The 18,127-nt window shown below is 48.8% G+C and overlaps 1 protein-coding gene across 5 annotated transcripts in view; it reads right to left on the bottom strand.

Annotated features, from left to right (window-relative positions):
* GALNT5 (polypeptide N-acetylgalactosaminyltransferase 5) overlaps positions 1-15,134 on the bottom strand; it is a 73,648-nt gene extending 58,514 nt beyond the window's left edge. For 4 of the 5 annotated variants that reach the window (XR_005982723.1, XR_005982722.1, XM_041722720.1 and 1 more), the window contains exons 1-2: positions 13,619-15,134; positions 137-303 (exon numbers count right to left, since the gene is read on the bottom strand). Coding sequence is in view for 3 of the 5 variants with exons in the window: in XM_041722720.1 (XP_041578654.1) it covers positions 137-303; positions 13,619-14,997 (1,546 nt within the window). In the remaining 2 variants the exon portion in view is untranslated. Of the gene's footprint in view, positions 1-136; positions 304-11,527; positions 11,788-13,618 lie in introns of those variants that run through there. The other variant, XM_041722722.1, reaches the window with a different exon arrangement.
* Positions 15,135-18,127: the final 2,993 nt, after the last annotated feature.

Here is an 18,127-nt window from a genome sequence, read left to right as displayed (position 1 = left end):
ACTTTCTACATCCTGCAGATACTTGCTTTTATGCCTCTAAAGGGCCACATGAAACAATGATTTGACATTTTTGCCATTCACCCAACCTGCTATTGACTCATATCAAACTTTAATTTTCCAGGCATGGTTTCCTTACCTTTGGTACTGAAGTCATCCACCAGCAGAATCTCCTTGATGAGGTGCGGAGGAGAGCGATTAAGGACACTGTGAACAGACCTCAGAAGAGTAGACCACACTTCATCCACAAAGCACATGATGACACTGGTGGTTGGGAGGTTATTGTGAACTAGCTGCTCTGCACACCTGGGCCGGGACACAAGCAGTACATAGTGATGTGCTAAAAAGAGCCACGAGATGGTTTTAAAAATCACTGAGTGCAATTGTATGTATATACACATATCCTCACATGCTCTATCTGTCCATGTGTCTATCTGTTTATCCACCCACCCATCCATCCATCATCTACTACATATATCAGCGGTGATTTTATCATGTGTTTTTCTTGAGGAAAGGGTATAAGCAACATAAACAAGCAGAGAAAAAAATGGCCAGTAAGAGTAGCTGCTATAAAAGGACTAGCGATGCAAGACTTGAGAAGTTCCTGTAGCAGACAGGGCATAAGCTTTGCAGGTGGTTAGACACTATTTTGAATCTCACCACAATATTTTTCAGATCTTTATCCATTGATACCATACTTAATCTCTCTGTGTCTCCAGTTCTTAATCTTTAAAAGTAGGTAAAGGTTCTTATTTAACAAAGCTTTACAGCCTAGTGAGAATGCACATAAAATGTCTAGCACAGCTCCTGGCATAGGAATTCACCAAATGGTAGTTATTGCCATCTTAATTAGACCATTTGCCACAAGAGAACTCTCTGACTTATTTAACGTTACCAGGTAGTTTATGATTGCCCTTGCAACTAGCCTCTTGCCAAGTGCCAAAGGAAATATTCTTTCTCCCACTCTACATGTGAGTGTATTTATGGATATACGTGGAGATGTATAATTAAACTCTTCATCTTCCCTATCTATTTAGGGGTTACTTGCTGGGACTCTTTGTGCTACAGAGTAACCACAGTTGAAATAATTTTTCAGGCATAGAGAGGAGGATAAGGCTACAGTGGGAGTTGGTATTCAGGTGGGTTGGAATTGGTCTTGTTTTTTTTCCATGCCCCGCAATATGTACTGCCTCACTGCTGGCATCCTTCCATCCCCTGTCTGTGTTACTTTTCATAGGAGGAGGCCCAGTGTAACTTCACAAAGACTATTTGCCATCCTTCCTACACAGCTACTGTTAGTAATGTCATAAGTAAATTACAGTGATCATAAATAAATATTATAGGCACTCTGTATTATTTCAGTTTAAGCCAACAACATCTCTTCCCCTTTTATGGATGAATAATTCAAATCATGGCAAGGCTAGTTCAGGATTACACTGTTGGTAAATGGCAGAGTTGGTTGGGACTCAAACTCTGGTCCGGTCTGGCTCCAGAAATAGCCATGCAGGAAGCCTTAAGTTCTCAAGAATAAAAGAATCTGGCAGCATATGTAGCATTTTGTGGGAGCAGGCACTTGTGCTAGACAATATAGCTACACTTCACTTAGTCTGTAAAAAAAGAAATAGATAAGAGCCAAACCCATAGCAAAACCACACTTCCGTATGTTCATCATTTACCAACAGTACTTAATAAATTACTACTGTGTAGTAACAACTGCTGGGGATCCACATTATTACCCTCTTCTCTATCATAATAGAGCACACTGAAACTGGAGAAGTTAGACGACTTATTCAACATGATTCACCCAGAAAGGGTATGTATGGAAATGTGAACAAACAGTTGGCATTCCATTGCACTAGGCTGATTTTTCTGCACTGAAAGCATGGGTTTTGGAATCAGATATATATGTGGCCAAATACCAGATTCCCTAACTACTGGCTTAGGTAAGTTGTGTAACTTCTTTGAACCTCAGTTTGCCAGAGATTAAGAGCCTCCTAGCAGAGATTAAGAATCAGTTTATTGTAAGATTAGATGCAAATATTTTCTGAAACTCACCTACTATATATCTGAGACACAAGCAGATACTTAAGAAAAGGTAGGCAAACCCAGCTTTGGTCTGTAATTTCAATGGTTCCCTGAAGTGGGTGGTTATGATAGCAACCTGCAAAGCCTTATGAAAATATACATATTCAGTTACCGGCCCCAGAAAATCAATTCAGCAATTCTGAATAGACCCCTGAGAATCTGTGTCTTAAAAAACAAACAACATAAATAAAAATCTACAAACAAAAAGACAACCCACAAGTTGTTATTAGGCCAGTTTGGGAACTTGAGCTCTAAGACAAAGTGGATTTAATTATTCTTACCGTTGGTGGATAATCCTAAAAAAATAAATAAATTGAGGGCTGACAGGAACATGTCCTGATGTAAAATCAAAATGACACATTTTCCTGTTAACGTTAACTAGCAAGCAGCCTAAACTAATCTGATTCTACGGTAGAGATTCATGTTTAGAAATACAAATTGGTATTTGTAAATAATATGATATATCCCTGGCTTCACTAAGGTCTGTATTAGTTTCCTGTGGCTACTATAACAAATTACAAAAACCAAACAAATGAAACCCAGAAAAACTGCTTATCAGTTTCTTCTTCAATTTATCTTTTTTTTTTTTCCTCACATTTTACTATGAACAGAAAGGAAATACCAGGCCACACCTTTACCACTGGGCTTGAAATTCTCTTCAGCTACCTATCTAAGTTGATGGCTTGCAAGTTCTGCTTTCCATACAGCTGTCAGACATAATTTCGTCAAGGTTTCTGCCACTATCTTGGAGGATCATTTTCCCTCCAATTCCCACTAATGTGTTCTGCATTTCCTTCTGAGCCCTCACAATGCTCCTATTTTTACCAACATTCTGTTCAAGACGACATATGTATGCTTAAAGAGGACAGAAGCTTTCTTTTCTGTACTTCTCACTTTCTTCTAAGCCCTTACCTGTAGCATCTTTAACATGCATGTTTCTACCAACAATTTCTTCAGGGCAACTTAGGCTTTGCCAATCATGCTTCTCAAAATTCTCCCAGATTTCATCTATTATTCAGTTCTTTGAATATTACTTGGATAATACTGTCACATTGTTAGGTATTTGTTACAGCAGCAACCCACTCCTTGAAACCAAAATTATATTAGTTTTCTGCAGCTGCCATAACAACAAATTTTATGGCTTAAAACAACAGAAACATTCTTTCTCAGTTCTGGAGGCCATAGCATTAATTTATTGATTTTATTTCTTTTCTGCTGCATCCACAATTTCCTGCTTCGCACAATGTGCCACAAGCTTCTAGCACAGTTGCACATAACTAATATTTGATAAATATGTATTAAATGGGTAGATAAAAAATGGAAATGGAATGAAGCTTAAATCAAAAGATTAACGGTGGAAGAAGAGATCTTTTTCTTTCAGATAGGAAGAAAAAAAAGTGATAATATATACAGATGAGTCTATGCACAGAGAAGTTGAAAGAATTTGTAGCTCATATTGGAGGAAAGTTTTGTTTGTTAATGTGATAGGCTGGGGCTTTGAGAAGAATAGAGAATATTTGGAACAGACACTATGGGTAATGGGAGAGAGAACTGGCCCACTAACTACACATAAAAGGATTTCTGAGGGGCGCTAAGTACTTTACTGAATTTGGAGATCTCAAAATTTTAGTCAAAGTACCAGTGTGATTTGCTCTACCAGGATCTGCCAGCTTGGGCAAAGGGGGAGATAAAAGCAGATTGGTAAATTAATCCAAGTCTAGGGGTTGTTAGAACAAACAAAAGGGAAAGAAAAATGGTAGAGGATTTTAAAGATACTGGTATAAAATGGGTAAAGGTTCCATCGTGGGCTGTATGTTGGGAGAGAGAAAGTAAAACTAAGAGGAGTTTAATAGCCTGACGAAGACATCAGTGACTTCCTATGACTTCCTCATCTCTAACTTTATAACATAAGTGGATGGAAAATGCACACTTTACGCTCAAATATTCCTTACACTATTTGGTGCTTAGAAAAATAAACCAATTCTAAAAAGGAAGGGTCAGCCCCTCAAATTCTGCCTGAGTCACCTGAACCAACAAGCCTTGCTGTGAAGTCCTGGGAATTGCTTTATTGTTAAAATTTGGTCGACTTTCGAAAATCTAGTTACAAACGAGAATGCACTGGGGAGTCAACCAAGCGGGCTAATGCAGATGAATCTTCTTATATAATAATAAATGAGTAGGTTTTTGGTTTCTTTCAGAAGAAAGTTCCAAGCTCCGCCAAATAGCTGGGCGTCCACCCTCCCCATCCTGTCGTGGTGCCTTAGTTGTACCTACTGTATGGATAAGGTCACGAAGGATTCCACTAGATGCCAGTGTCCCAAGAAATAAGTAGCACCTGTGCCACTTATTGGCAGACATGGATTTCAGATGCATTTAAATAATCCATTGAAGACAACTCTGTGGCAGGTTATATCGTACGGGTCACACTGGAAAAAGGGGCAGCATCGAAGGATGGGGAAGAGGGGCACAGAAGGAGGTGAGAGAGGCTTGAAATATGAAGTTGCAGAGCGTGCCTTGCTCTGGGTGGCTGAGATGTCAGGCCACTCTGATATTTCTATGTATCTAGTTTCCTGCACAGCTAAACAGGTTAGACATGTTTCCAGGTGTCTAGAAGAACTAGCAAGCTTGCTTTGTTGGAAGGCGACGTGCATCAGACCAGAAAGGCTTTCTACATTCACTTTTGCACCCTTCTTACGTACGGACAGTCATCTAATTACTTACTACAGGTTGTTAAAATTTTTTTCAAATTATCTTCCACTGACCCAACTAAAAGCAAATTTCCTTTTTTCCAATTTGCCTATGGAAAACCCTGCTTTCTGCTGGATTGAGGGGAGGAGCTGCAGCTCAAATAAAGTCTCATTTAAATGCAAGCTATTTCAGGGTTTGTAATCTTTTTTGAGGTTAAGAAATCATATTTTTATTCTATATGCTCATCCATTCCATAAGTTAGGTGGTTAGAGTCCACAGACTCCATGCTATACCTAAAAATGAAACCCGTTCTGTTTTGTTTGGGGGAAAGCCTGGACTGACGTTATGACAGCCAATCCAAGTACTAAACACAATCGGGGACTGTCTTGAGGTCCAGCGTCCGGCACCCGGTTGATGCCACTGCCTTGGAACAGCTTTCTGGACATCTTCTAGACTTGAGAAAGATGACAAGGGACTGAGTTTTGATTCCTTTCTGACACTTCGTGTCTGTGTGACCATGAGTAACTGTGCACACCTTGCAGTTTCTTTACTTTTAGGGTCAAGATTACAATGCCTTCATCGCAGAATGTCTGTGAAGATTTGACGTGATAACGGGCATAAAAATACCGCATACATTCCATAGTAAAAACCCATGTGAGGACCTGCGGTCAGGCACAATGCAAGCACACACGTTTAGACTGGGCGGACTGACCTTTCCTCAGGCAACCCTTTAATTCAGATCTATCAAGGGCTCATCATTTACCAAGAGACTTAGGGAGCGATGCATTTCACCTTTTTCTTGTGTGTGCTGAATGCTCAGCCACCCACCTGATTTGAATGTCGTCTAATCCAGTAAAGAAGGGTTCAAATCATAAGATTTGGGGAATGATAACATTCTCTCATTTTAATGAATTTTTCATTTTATTCCCAAACCGTCAAAATGTACTATGTGGGTCAAGTCTCAGTTTTCTCAGGTGTGAACAGAAGGTCGAGGAGACTATTTCTCAACCTCGATTTGCAATTCAACGAGGGCCTGGAGGTGAGCCTTCAGGGGCCTCCCTCCCCAAGCTCTGCTATCTTTGGAAGGATCAGAAGGGGAATCAAGAATCCAGCAGCGGGGGGGGGGGGGGGGGGGGGGGGGGATCCCTGGGTGGCGCAGCGGTTTGGCGCCTGCCTTTGGCCCAGGGCGCGATCCTGGAGACCCGGGATCGAATCCCACATCGGGCTCCCGGTGCATGGAGCCTGCTTCTCCCTCTGCCTGTGTCTCTGCCTCTCTCTCTCTCTCTCTCTCTGTGACTATCATAAATAAATAAAAACTAAAAAAAGAAAAAAGAATCCAGCGGCAGAGCTCCGTCCAGAATTGTATTCCTTTCTCCAAGACGTTCCATATATTGGGGCTTCTTTGCCTCTCCCTGATAACAGGGCACAGTTGTATAAAAAGTTTACTTTTATGTTTTGCTCTTTCTAGGGTAGACAACCCTGAGTCACACTCACCCCCTCTACCTCAAGGGCTCAGCCAAATGAGGCTGGGGGTCCTGAGGTTACCCTACAGCCATCAAAGCTCCCGGGCCCAGGATCAACGTTCCCCACTTGACCAGTTGCCTATTTTGAGTAGGCAGGTGTCCGAGCGAAGTCAGGATGAAAGGAAAAAGAGCAGGGGTGGTGTAATGTGGCCGAAGTGGTTCTGGGCTGGTGATAGGGCACCTGGGGGGTAGCTCTGACCTGGAGCAAGTCACTTCCCTTCTCGGACTGGCTTAGATGGACATCTCATCTAGTACTAACGCTCCGTGTTGTCTACGCAGCTTGAGCCTGGTTCACCCATGAGTGCTTCCCTCCGGATCATGAGACCTTTGAGAAAAGGTGAATTAAATTTTTTTTTTTCCTATGGCTTTACACCTTTCCACATTCTCTCACTGGTCCTCAGAAGAGCCACGACCAGGTCCTGAGGGATCCGGGTTCTGCTGACTCTCCCGGGCCTGGTTCCCTCCCCCCCATGTCTGATTTCCTTCAGTTTCTTAGTGGATCAGTTTTGTTTTTACCCCTTCTCCCCACTTCTCTAACTCCCTACCGGTCAGGTCCAGGCCCTCTCTCAGAGCAGGGCTGGGGTCCCCCTTCCCTGCCCCCGGGGGTACCCTGTGCTCCCACAGGACACCCTGCTGATCTGGCCGTGCAGCCAGGGCCCCGGCCCAGGCACCACACCCGGCTGGGGGCTCGGCCTGGCTCCCCCGGAGCTGCGGGGTCGGCATTTCAGGCTCCCTCCGCTCAGCGCCGCACAGGAAACCACCGCCCGGGCACCCCGTCGAGGCGCCGGCTGCAAAACTAACGCCTTCCACAGGCCGCTGGCCCCTGGGCAAGGAAGAGCGAGAGACACGTTTTAATTTCTGGCGGAGTTGAATGCCTGTGAGGAAGCAGAGGGGAAGGAAGGAGGGGCCGCAGCCTGGGCAAAGGGGCCTGGAATGAGGAGTCGGGAACCTTCCCTGGGAATCCGCAGCTCGGCCTCGGCCTGCGGGGACAGCGGACGGGTCACTTGCTCCATCCGAGCCTGGCTGCAAACCAGAGAGCGACAGCACGTCCCTCAGGGTGCTGCGGCGAGGACGGGCTCGAGCAGCTCGTGCAGGAGCTCGTGCACACCCGACAGTACACACGCACGCACGCACCCGGCGTTCCTGGAGCGCGCACGGGCTCGCCCGCCGGGCCTCCTGCGCCGGGGCCCACGTGGGGGGTGGGGGGGGCCCTCGTAGGGACCCGGAGCTGCCCCACGAGCACGGCCGGCCAGGCCTCCTGCGCCGGGGCCCACGCGGGGGGCGGGGGGGACACCCGGAGCAGCGGCGGGGCCGGGGGGAGGGGCCGTGGGAACGGCCGCGGCGCGGAGCTCCCGACCCGCTCCCTGGCGCACGTGCACACCAGCGTTTCGCGGCGGGGGCGGGGCCAGCGGAGGAGATGACTTAGTTTGGAATAATGCAGACTTTTTTTAGACATAGAGGGGACTCTCAAAAGCTCCTTTCGTTTTGAAAGCAAACACCAAAACACAGCTTCCCACACTGTTCTTTATCCTCAATTTTCTGACCCTCGAGCAAACCATGTTTCCCTTCTTGAGAAGCGCTGCGCCCACTGGGTGGCCCGGGCCGGCCCGCAGGGAGTTACTGTGGGAGCCCAGGGACCCGGGGCAACCCTGCAGCAAGGGCTCGATCAAATTGGGCGGGCGGCTGAATGAGCACAGGGATTAGATGAGCAAACGAGAAGCAAACATAGGTTTTCACTTCCTCCGTTTACTCACTCCTCTGTCCCAGAGACACTTCTAGGTCTTCGGCGGTATTCACGACAAAAAGTCACTGACCTGCTGTAACATTTCTCAGTTTTACATTAAGCAGGCCCTGTTTGTTTTCTCCCCTTTTAGTTGCAGAAATGTGTTTTACGTCCTCTGATCATCTTCCTCCTCGTTAGGAGTGCGGTAAACGAAGCTATTGGAAGGCCCTGTGTCATCTTTTGGCCACATTTAACCTTTGTTCTGCTACGGGCTAGCCTGTGCCTTCTTTTTTATTTTATTTTAATTTAATTTAATTTAATTTAATTTAATTTAATTTTATTTTATTTTATTTTATTATTTAACTTATTTATTCAGGAGAAACAGAGAGAGACACACACACACACAGAGAGGGAGGCAGAGCCACAGGCAGAGGGAGAAGCAGGCTCCATGCAGGGAGCCCGACACGGGACTCGATCCCGGTCTCCAGGATCAGGCCGTGGGCCGAAGGCAGGCGCTAAACCGCTGTCCCACCAGGGCTGCCCTAGCCTGTACCTTCTAAACAAATTTTGCTTTTTATTTCCTGCTCGCTGATGTGACTTTTCAGTGAAAAAGCACACTGTGCTCTAACACACACAGACACACAAATGTGCACGCGCGCACACACACACACACACACACACACAGAGATGATTCAGAAGCACCAGAAAGAACCTTTTTAGGTCATCCTGTCAGATATTTCTTTCCTGCTCCCATTCCGTTTCCCAGGGAGCTAGCTCCTCTGGGTCAATTTTAGATAAATCTCCCTCTTCACTGTTAGTCACAAAAGCCATCTCATTTCATCAATTGAAATACCCATCCTGTGTCAAAATAATTTGAACTTCATTTAACTTTCAAGTTTCTCTTTTCTCCCAGCCGGATAAACTTTCAGGAGCCTGAACTTCAGAAAGATACGTGGTCAGTTTATTTTTTCTCTCCTGACTCCTCCTCCTCCTCCTCCTCTAGTAATTTACTAGTTATGGTTTTTGACCTCAGTAGGATTGGGAGGGGAGGAGGGGGTGGAAATGAAGGTCCTACAAAGTTTTATCTTTACCCTCGGTAATTTAGACTGGTTTGTGGCAAATGCACAGTGCTCTCCTTTGCTTTTCATATGTGCCAGAAGAAAACTCTCTGTGTAGGAAGGAATCAAATTATTGGTTGACAGCCCCAGCTCTGGGCCAAGAGAGTAAAGATCGGTTTTCATTGCTTTAGAGAGGCTCTTGCCAGAGTTCTGTAGGAAAAGCCAAGCATTAAATTAGGCAGTCGAGTAGCCTCATGACGACGCAGCAGTGGTGGAACAGCATGCTGTAACTCTCATTGTACTTTAAAAACTAAATGCTGGCAGTGAAAAATTTTTTGAGTCATTTTTCTCTAAAACAGATTCCAGAAGTGCACTCTTAAAATAAGTTCATTTTTGGAGTTTCATCTTCACTAGATAGCGGCAGGCCAGGAGACGACTCCTTTCCCTGCATTTTCCATAGCTAGGACCATGGTTGAGCAAACTCTGTGTATATTGATGGATTATTGCTGGCCGCAACAAAGTTCGATAAGTAAGAGCAAAAACTGTAAGGATTAGCTTTTTATGAAGAAAAGAGATTAAATATGGAACTTCAAAATGACTATACAAAATTTGTATTTGAAGCATATTTTAGAGGCAAAACTGTATTTTACTTTCTGACATCCAACATTGTTATAAATAAAATGAGATTTTTCCTCCCTTGAAAGTCAAAACATGAAAATGAAAAACCAAGCAACAAAACAATGAACTAAAGAACAAGTATGAATCAATGAACAGATCACAGTGTTAGAACAGGGTGTATTTACCCTACGCGAGATACCATTCTACTGTATATATTCAAAATGAAAAATAAGGAAGTCATTACTAATTTATAAAAAGACTTACTGCATGCCATATTTGAATAGCTACCTCTCGTTTACTGTTTTAAAATAGTATCGATTTTCAAAATGCATGTCTGAGAAACATACCTTTTAAGGCCATATTGCTTAGTGCAACGGGGGCAAACAATGAAAAGACAGAGTTTCCTGAGAAGCTGATACTGAGGACGCAAAACAGATTCGTGAGGCGCTGGTGAAGGAAGAACACACGACGGAGAGTGTTTCAGTAGCCGTGAGCACATTAAAGGTTGTTGGAATTGAGAGGTCACGGTTGAATCATGGTCCCGGAGGAGATAAGCAGCAGCTGGATTTTGAGTAATGCCAGGCAAGTACGTGTGGGAGAAAAGGGTGAGGATTCTGCAGGGCAGGATGGTGGGGCCAGTGGGAAGGCACCAGTTAAGAGGAACATCAGTGGATGGTACCAAACATGATGTACAGGAACAGGTAATGAGATTCTTTCTTTTTTTTTGTTTTAAGATTTTATTTATTTACTCATGAGAGACACACACAGAGAGAGGCAGAGACACAGGCAGAGGGAGAAGCAGGCTCCCTGTAGGGAGCCTGGTGCAGGACTCCATCCCAGGACCCTGGGATCACCCCCTGAGCCGAAGGCAGATGCTCCACTGCTGAGGCACCCCGGCGTCCCAATGGGATACTTTCTTAATGCAAGGGGGCCACAGTAGAGAGAATGTCATATACAGAACTAGCTCCAGCTACACTGCTAGGGACAGAGACTAGGGTGGCATTGCAAAGGAGAGTGAGAATAAGGATGACAGCCAGGGGTCCTTGTGCTTTTGGCAGAGGCCACGATTGCATCTCCAGAAGTTAGAAATGGTTCTCTGGGGCTCAGGAGAAAAGGAGGGAAGAGCAGTTTCAGAAAAGAGGGTTTGATTTTGGAACCAGGGCAGGTGAAAGGGTCTTAGGCCTGATGCCCGGAGCCCCTCCTTCTCAGGGCCAACCTCGTCCTAGTGTTACCAGTTAAATCATTCCTAAGAAGATCAACTGGTAACTAGTTAAGATCTTTACTCACAGGAATTGAATTTAAATAAACATACTAGCACATCTATGGTTTTTGGCCTTTTGGGGGTTCAATGTATATTCAATAAGCAGTTACCATATGCCAGTTACTGTGCTAATCATTCCATAGTGGAGCATTTTTGGGAAATGTAACTAGCAGTGAGGGAGATAGCCCCCAGAACTCTCAACATTTAAGGGCTTTCGTGGGCTGCTGCTGTAGCTAATTTTAAGGCAAGCCCTCCTGTCCACCTGTGTTCTTATGGATCTCTCGGTCTCTCCCCGTCTCTCTCTCTCACATGTTCTCTTATTATATTCTATGATAATCTCCCCCTCGTGCTGACTTTTAAATCTTATTGTGTGCATTCTTGAAGGCATTTCATTTGCTTTTTGCGCAAGGCTGAAAATAAATAAAATCAAAGTAAGGAAACTTCAAATTGTGCCAACCTGATGAATCAAATGTTTTTCATTTGTCTTTTCTCCCAACCTTTACCCATATGAATACATAATTTGCATGTATTTAGAGTCAGAGGGTTTGGGCAAAAGTAAAGAAAATTAATTTACCCCCTCTCAAGGAAGAGTGACGCACAAGGGCTGTACATACTTCAGCGGGGCCTGTGCATAGGATCCCTGGTGGCCACAGTGTCACCTCCATCCTGGTGGCGTGGAGCGTCAGGGAGGCAGCTTGCCGAGAGCGCCTATGTTTAGCCAAGGTGGGTTGTGTGATAAGAGGGAGGGGGCCTGGCCACATGCTGTCTGACTCATTCTCTCAAGGACACGTGTCACTTTCTCCGCAGTCGGGACAGCCTCCTTCAGAAGTCAGAGCCTGACTGTGCCGTTCCTGCCACCTTCATCTTCCACAGACCAATTTTCAGAAGCTAGCAGGCCCTGGGCAGCGTCGAGCCTTCCAGAACTCGCATCATTATCCTGGCGGCTGGCCCTCACACCGTCACCCTTTGTGGGCCCTGGAACTGCGGCCCGTGCTCCTGGGCAGTGGCTGACTGTTCCCCGGGCTCCTGAGCAGTGGGCCAGGCCACCGGAGGCAGCAGGAATGAAGCTCCGTGACCCTCGCTTCGTTCTCTGGCATTTCGTGTGCAAAGCTGGTAGATTTCTGTGTGCACACGTAAATATAGGTGTGACATGTGATGTGCAGGATTTCAATCAGAGCTAGTCCAATGTAACTTTTAGGGTCCCTCTGACGGGTAATCAGCCAGAGATAAAGAGCACAGCACAATTCTGAGCATGGATTTCAGTAACACCTTTACGTTCACCGCTCTAGGACCACAGACACTATCACTTCCCAGGGCCTCAGTTTCATCATCTTAATGTTGGGCATATTTGTGTTCTCCCGGGTTATGAGTTTTATCAGGGTAAGGGACATGAGTGGCACGGTGCTTAGCTGGTAGCCGCCTGCCGATGACGCAGAGAGCTGAAAACAGCTTCCCTTAGCTGACATCGCAGTGAAGAGGCTCCTGTCACTAATAGGACAGGCACAACTGCATCTGCCTTCCACCCGGTGATGCTGACCACACAGATCACAAACAAAGAGTTTGCCACAGAGGCCAGACAAGGCCATTGGCCTGCACAAAACAGGTGCTAAGTTCGAATCTTGACATTACCTAATTCCAACTTCTAGGCAAATATTGTTTGGCTCAGGAATTGAATATCAGGGCATGCGGGGAACTGTATTATCAACTAATGGATAGTAAACATGGCTGCAAGGTTCCCTCACTTATGAGTGGGCCAAAAAGAACCAGGAACCAAACTGCATTAAAATCAGATGAGATATTTGTGATTTGAGCCACCTCCTGGTCATGTGGTCACAGGAGTTTGGTTCATTGATGAACTGGTTCACAAGGCTCACTGAGCACCTTCAGAGGATACAGCTAGGAAAGTGATACAGTTTCTGAGTGGCCTCATCTAGTAATTCGAACCCATAATATCTGCTGGCTCCTTTCTGGGGCTCTTAGGAGGTTCGTGTGATGTGTAAGCAGGCTCTTTGTAAATGGTGAAGTTCTAAACATACAAGTGGTGATTTACGTCCTCTCATACATCCCGTAGGTGTCCCAGTTTAGGAATTGATTGACTTGTACCAACATTATTTTTCCTCTATGGCTGAACTCCTTAAATGTCTACCATCCCCCCTACAAAGGGTATTAAATTTTAGGAACTGAAGTCATTTCTTCACTTGCCATTATGGTGATCACTCATCATACGCTACGATTCCGGGGAGGCCTAGAAGGCACCTGCTCTGTGCTCATTTCCCAAATGATAGATCCCTGCCAAACTTGCTAATGATGTAAAGTCCCGAAATTGAGAATCCGCTTCATTGCCACTATTTTAATGGGATGGCATTTTAAGCTCTCCCATTTATATGTACCTCATTAGGAATGAAGTCCGCCTGATAATTTTAATAGGTTTTCAGTAGAGGAAAGGAATGGAACATGAGCTAGTAGGGGTGAGAGCCCAAGTCTCGGAGAAGGGAGGTGGAGAGAGAACACGGCGGGTATGCGAGGTCGCAAGTTTTCTCCGTGGACTACCTGGACCGTGTGTAACGAGTAGTGTTGCTCTAATTCCCTGGGTGACCAACAATCACGCAACATTATCTAGACACGAATCTTCAGCTGGAGGAAAGAGAAGAGGGATGCATCTTACCCAGCAGGTCTTGTATCTTCAATGGCTCTGTCCACGGGGATCAAGTCGCTGAGGTAGACGTTGAAGTTTCCTTCTTTCCACCTTCTTTCGGCCTCCTTCTCCTTCCCACGGGGAACGACCACGGGCCGTCCAAACTGGCCCGGAGCTTTGGGGTCCCTTGGAGAGAGCGTGGCGTCGACCCTCGACACAGGGCGCACGGCGCGCGGAGCAGGTGACCGGGCTCCTCGGCGGCTTTGGCGGAGGCCTGCAGGGGGCGCTCCTGCGGGCGGGGCCTCCGCGGCGGCGGGGACGGCGGCCTGGCTTCTCCTCGCGGAGGTGGCTGGGCCTCGGCCGTCCCCCGGGGCGGCGGGGAGCTCGGCCTTGTTTTCCGCCTCTGCCTCCGTTCTAGGCACCTGCTTGGGCTCCGGCCTTGGCTCCTCCCCCTTGGTCACGATCACCACGTGGCCTGCGGGGGAACCGGGCGCCCTCCCGGCAGCCGCTGCGGCCGCGCCCCCCGCCGGCCCCGCTCCCGGCCCGGGTGCCCCCGCGGGCCGCCCCCGGGGGCCTCCCGAACTGGCCCCGGGCTGCGAAACGGCGAGGGTCCCGGCGGCTCTGCCTCGGCTCGCGGCTGGGGCTCGGCTCGGAGGCCCCGTGGCGTCGAGGGCGCCGGCTCCCCGGGGCTCGGGCACCGCTGGGCTGGCGGGGCGCGCGCCCCCCTCGGGGCCGCCGCCCTCCCACGGGGCTCGCCCGGCCGCCGGCGCCCGCGGGCCAGCGCGGAGCCCGGGAGCCGTCGGGGCCTCGGCGGGTGCGCCCACGCGGCCCGCGCGCGCAGAGGTCGCGGCCGCTCGGCCTCCGGGCGCGGCTGCGGGGGAGGCGCGCGGAGCCCCGGGGGCCGTGCCCGGAGCCGAGCCCCGAGCCGAGCCCCGAGCCGAGCCCCGAGCGGCCGTGGGCCCGAGGTCCCGCTGGGCGGCGCGCGGCCCGGCGCGAGCCCCTGCCCGGGGCTGCAGAGGCGCAGGGGGCCGCCGAGCGGCGACCCGGGCTCCCGCGCGGCGCGTCCTCCCGTCCGTCGGGGCCGCGGCCGGGGCGGCGTCAGCCCGCAGCGCGGTGCCCGCCGCCCCCCGAGGGCGCTCCCGGGGCCCCGGACCCTGCCCGCGCGGCCTCGCCGGGGGCCTCCCGCCCTCCCCGCCGCCGAGCGGGGGCGCCGCCGGGTCCCGGTCGGGCCGCGCCCGGAGTCCCACCGGCTGCCCGCGGACGCCGCGCGCCTGGAGCAGCCGGGAGCCGGCGTCGCTGAAGGACAGGCGCAGGGCTGCCATGTCGAAGAGCAGCCAGAGGACGGACGCCGCGAACACGAACGCCAGGACCCGGCCGCTGCCGCGGAAGAACTTGCGCAGCCCGTTCATGGTGCAGGGGCGCCCCCGCCGCTCCGCTCCGCTCCCCGCGCCCGCCGGCCGCCCCGTCGCCCCGCAGCTCCCGCGGGCCGGGGGCGCTGCTGCGACGGCCGGGCCGCGGCTGCCTGCGTGGCGCCTGGCGGCGGAGACCCGGGCCGGCCCCGCGGGCGCCCGCGACACCGGCTGACCCCGCCCCCGCCCGCCCCGCGGCTCCCTGGCGCCCCGCGCGGCCGCCCTCGGGGCCCGGGAAGGGGGGGCCGCCTCCCCCGTCACCCCCGGGACCCCCGCGGCCCCGGTCGCCTGCCGCCCCGCCCGGCGCGCTCCGTGGGGCTCGCACCTGCTGTGCTACGCGGGACTGCGTGTGTCTGGGCAGCTGGAGGGACGGGAGCCTGCGGGCTGAGCCCCCCAGCCCCCTCCGCCCCGCCCCCTCCGCCCCGCCCCGCCCCCCGCCCCGCCCCGCCCCGCCCCGCCCCCCGGGCGCCCGGGATGCGCCCCGTCCACCGCCTGCCCACCGGGCCAGCCCACCGGCCGCGTAGCCCCACGCCAGCCGTGGGCCTTGGTTATGCAGAAGTTTCCCTCCAGCGGCAATCAAAAGGCTGCTTGAGATGTCCGCGGTCTTTCCAAGTGACTCCACCTCTTTTTATCATTAGAGTCACTGGATAGAAACTTGATTTGTCATATTGCTGCAAAAGCTCCTAAAGGCTTACTCTCAGCTTCGGTCGGTATCTTGTCGCGGATCAGTGGCAGACACTTTGTCCCAGGGGTTGGGCCAGACTTGCAGAGGCACGGAGACCGGCCAGCAGTGGTCCCCACACAGACGGCGTTAGGATCACCCGAAGAAGTACACGCCCCCCCCCCGCCCCAGTTTTCAGTGACTGACGGGGGGTGGGGGCAGCCACCGCAGTGGGTCTGCTGTCCTACTTTTAAGAAGCTCCCAGGTGTTTATGATGCACAGCCAAAGCTGAGAAACGCTGATCTGGAATAAAATGCCTCTTATTTTTTTTTAAAAAAAATATTTTATTTATTTATTTGATAGAGAGAGAGAGAGAGCACAAGCAGGGGGAGTTGCAGAGGGAGAGAGAGAAGCGGACTCCTGCTGAGCAGGTGCCTGACCCGAGGCCCCGAGGCTCCACCTGGGACGGGGATCTTGACCTGAGCAGAAAGCAGATGCTTAACTGACTGAGCCACCCAGGCGTCCCCTTTTTTGTTTGTTTGCTTTTAAACACTGTTCATAACTTTTGTGAAATTCCCTCCCAGACAGAGTACAACTGAATCAAAACCTGCATTTGGGGATCCCTGGGTGGCGCAACGGTTTAGCGCCTGCCTCTGGCCCAGGGCGCGATCCTGGAGACCCGGGATCGAATCCCACGTCGGGCTCCCAGTGCATGGAGCCTGCTTCTCCCTCTGCCTGTGTCTCTGCCTCTCTCTCTCTGTGTGTGTGTGTGACTATCATAAATTAATAAATAAAACAAAAACAAACAAAAAATATCTCTGCCTCTCTCTGTGTGACTATCATAAATTAATAAATAAAACAAAAACAAACAAACAAAAAAAACCCTGCATTTGAACATCACCTGTTACAAACTTTGTCCATAAAGTTTGAGAAGCACTTCCCAGGAGCTCTGTCCTCTGAGGAACTTCGAGTGACCTGTGGATGGCAATGCCACTTACTACTCTAGTGTTAAGAGGAGCCTAGCGTCTCTGCTGTCAGGTAAATTTAGGCTCCCAAAGACTTGGGAAGGAAAGAAGGACAAATTCTGAATTCTCTGCACTTATGCATTTTGCATTTCCTTTGGTAGCATTTGGCCTTTAAATTTGCACCTCGCCCCAAAGGGGGAAAACCACATAATTGCAGCAATGGCAACATGTTTCTTGAATCCCTGGTTCACCTTTTTATTCAGTGCCAGCTCACTCCAATTTGGAATGTCCACATGGATGACAGCATTGGTAGCCCTCTGTGATTCATCCACTTTTCTAATATTTGTTATGTTTCATGGCTCCGGTCCTGTGTTAGGGGTTGAGGGATATTGAATAAAAGGACATAGTCCTTATCTTTGAGATCGCACACTCTGTTGGCGGACACAGACAGGTAGGCACATTTACAGGGCATGGTAAGTAATACAAGAGAATAATATATTGGATTCTACAGGGACCTAGCTTAGTTTCGAGATGCAGGAATAATTTTTGAAGAAACTATCCTTTGACTTGCAGGGTGAATGAGAACATAATTATTTCTGCTCATATTATGGTGTGAGAAAAGAAACATTAGTTGGATGGTGAAAGGCAGATAAATTAGTAAAACCAGAGAAGTGTAGAGAGAGTATAGTACCCAAGGGGAAGCATAAATGTCTGAGAACAATATGATTGCGATAACAGGCTTTGCCATAATGGTCATGAGTGTGTGTGTGTGTGGGGGGGGGTGCACCCGATATGTCCCCCCCTTTAGTAAAGTAAAAAGACTTTACTAATGTCGTTCCATTGAGTATCTCACTCAATCTCCAAACAACTCAAAAGGGAAGATAAAAAGCTTAGAGGGGTGAAACAACTTACAGTGGAAAAGGAGGATTTAGATTTCAAATATATGACTGTGTGATTGATGCTACAGTCCATGCCGTACGGTACTGCTTCTCTAGCTGTATAATCTTGTAAGTTAGTTAATTTTGTGTGTTTACTCTGTGATTAAAAAAAGAAAGTAACTTCTGCCTTGTAGGTGAATATAAAGATTAGAGAAAACAATTTTAAAGTTCTTGTTATGTTGAACGATAATCACTGCCTCTAATACCGTTACTGATATTTTGTATGATTGTGTGGGAGACAGCATACCAGCTCTTCTCGAAAAACCAATAAGATGACTGATGACTAACATGATTCTGGCAACAGGGCAAGAAGGATATTTGAGTATTTTATTATTGGTTTGCTATTTCTAATTCCTTGACTTTGGATCCAATCAATGAACAGTTGTTCACTGAGAACTCACTGTAAGCCCGAAACATTGAAGTAGGTAACATTGTTTCCTCCCCTCATGACTTTAAAACTATTGAATAGAAGAACACCTTCCACATAAAGCGTAGCACAACTACTTGGGATCCAAGTTCCAAAATAAAGTGAAATTGTTTTTCATATCATGAATATGTGGTTTACA

Source organism: Vulpes lagopus, chromosome 11 (genome assembly GCF_018345385.1).
Source record: "Vulpes lagopus strain Blue_001 chromosome 11, ASM1834538v1, whole genome shotgun sequence".
Classification (NCBI taxonomy): domain Eukaryota; kingdom Metazoa; phylum Chordata; class Mammalia; order Carnivora; family Canidae; genus Vulpes; species Vulpes lagopus.
The sequence above is the reverse complement of the archived record's forward strand: the minus strand, read 5'-3'. Positions and strand labels throughout refer to the sequence as shown.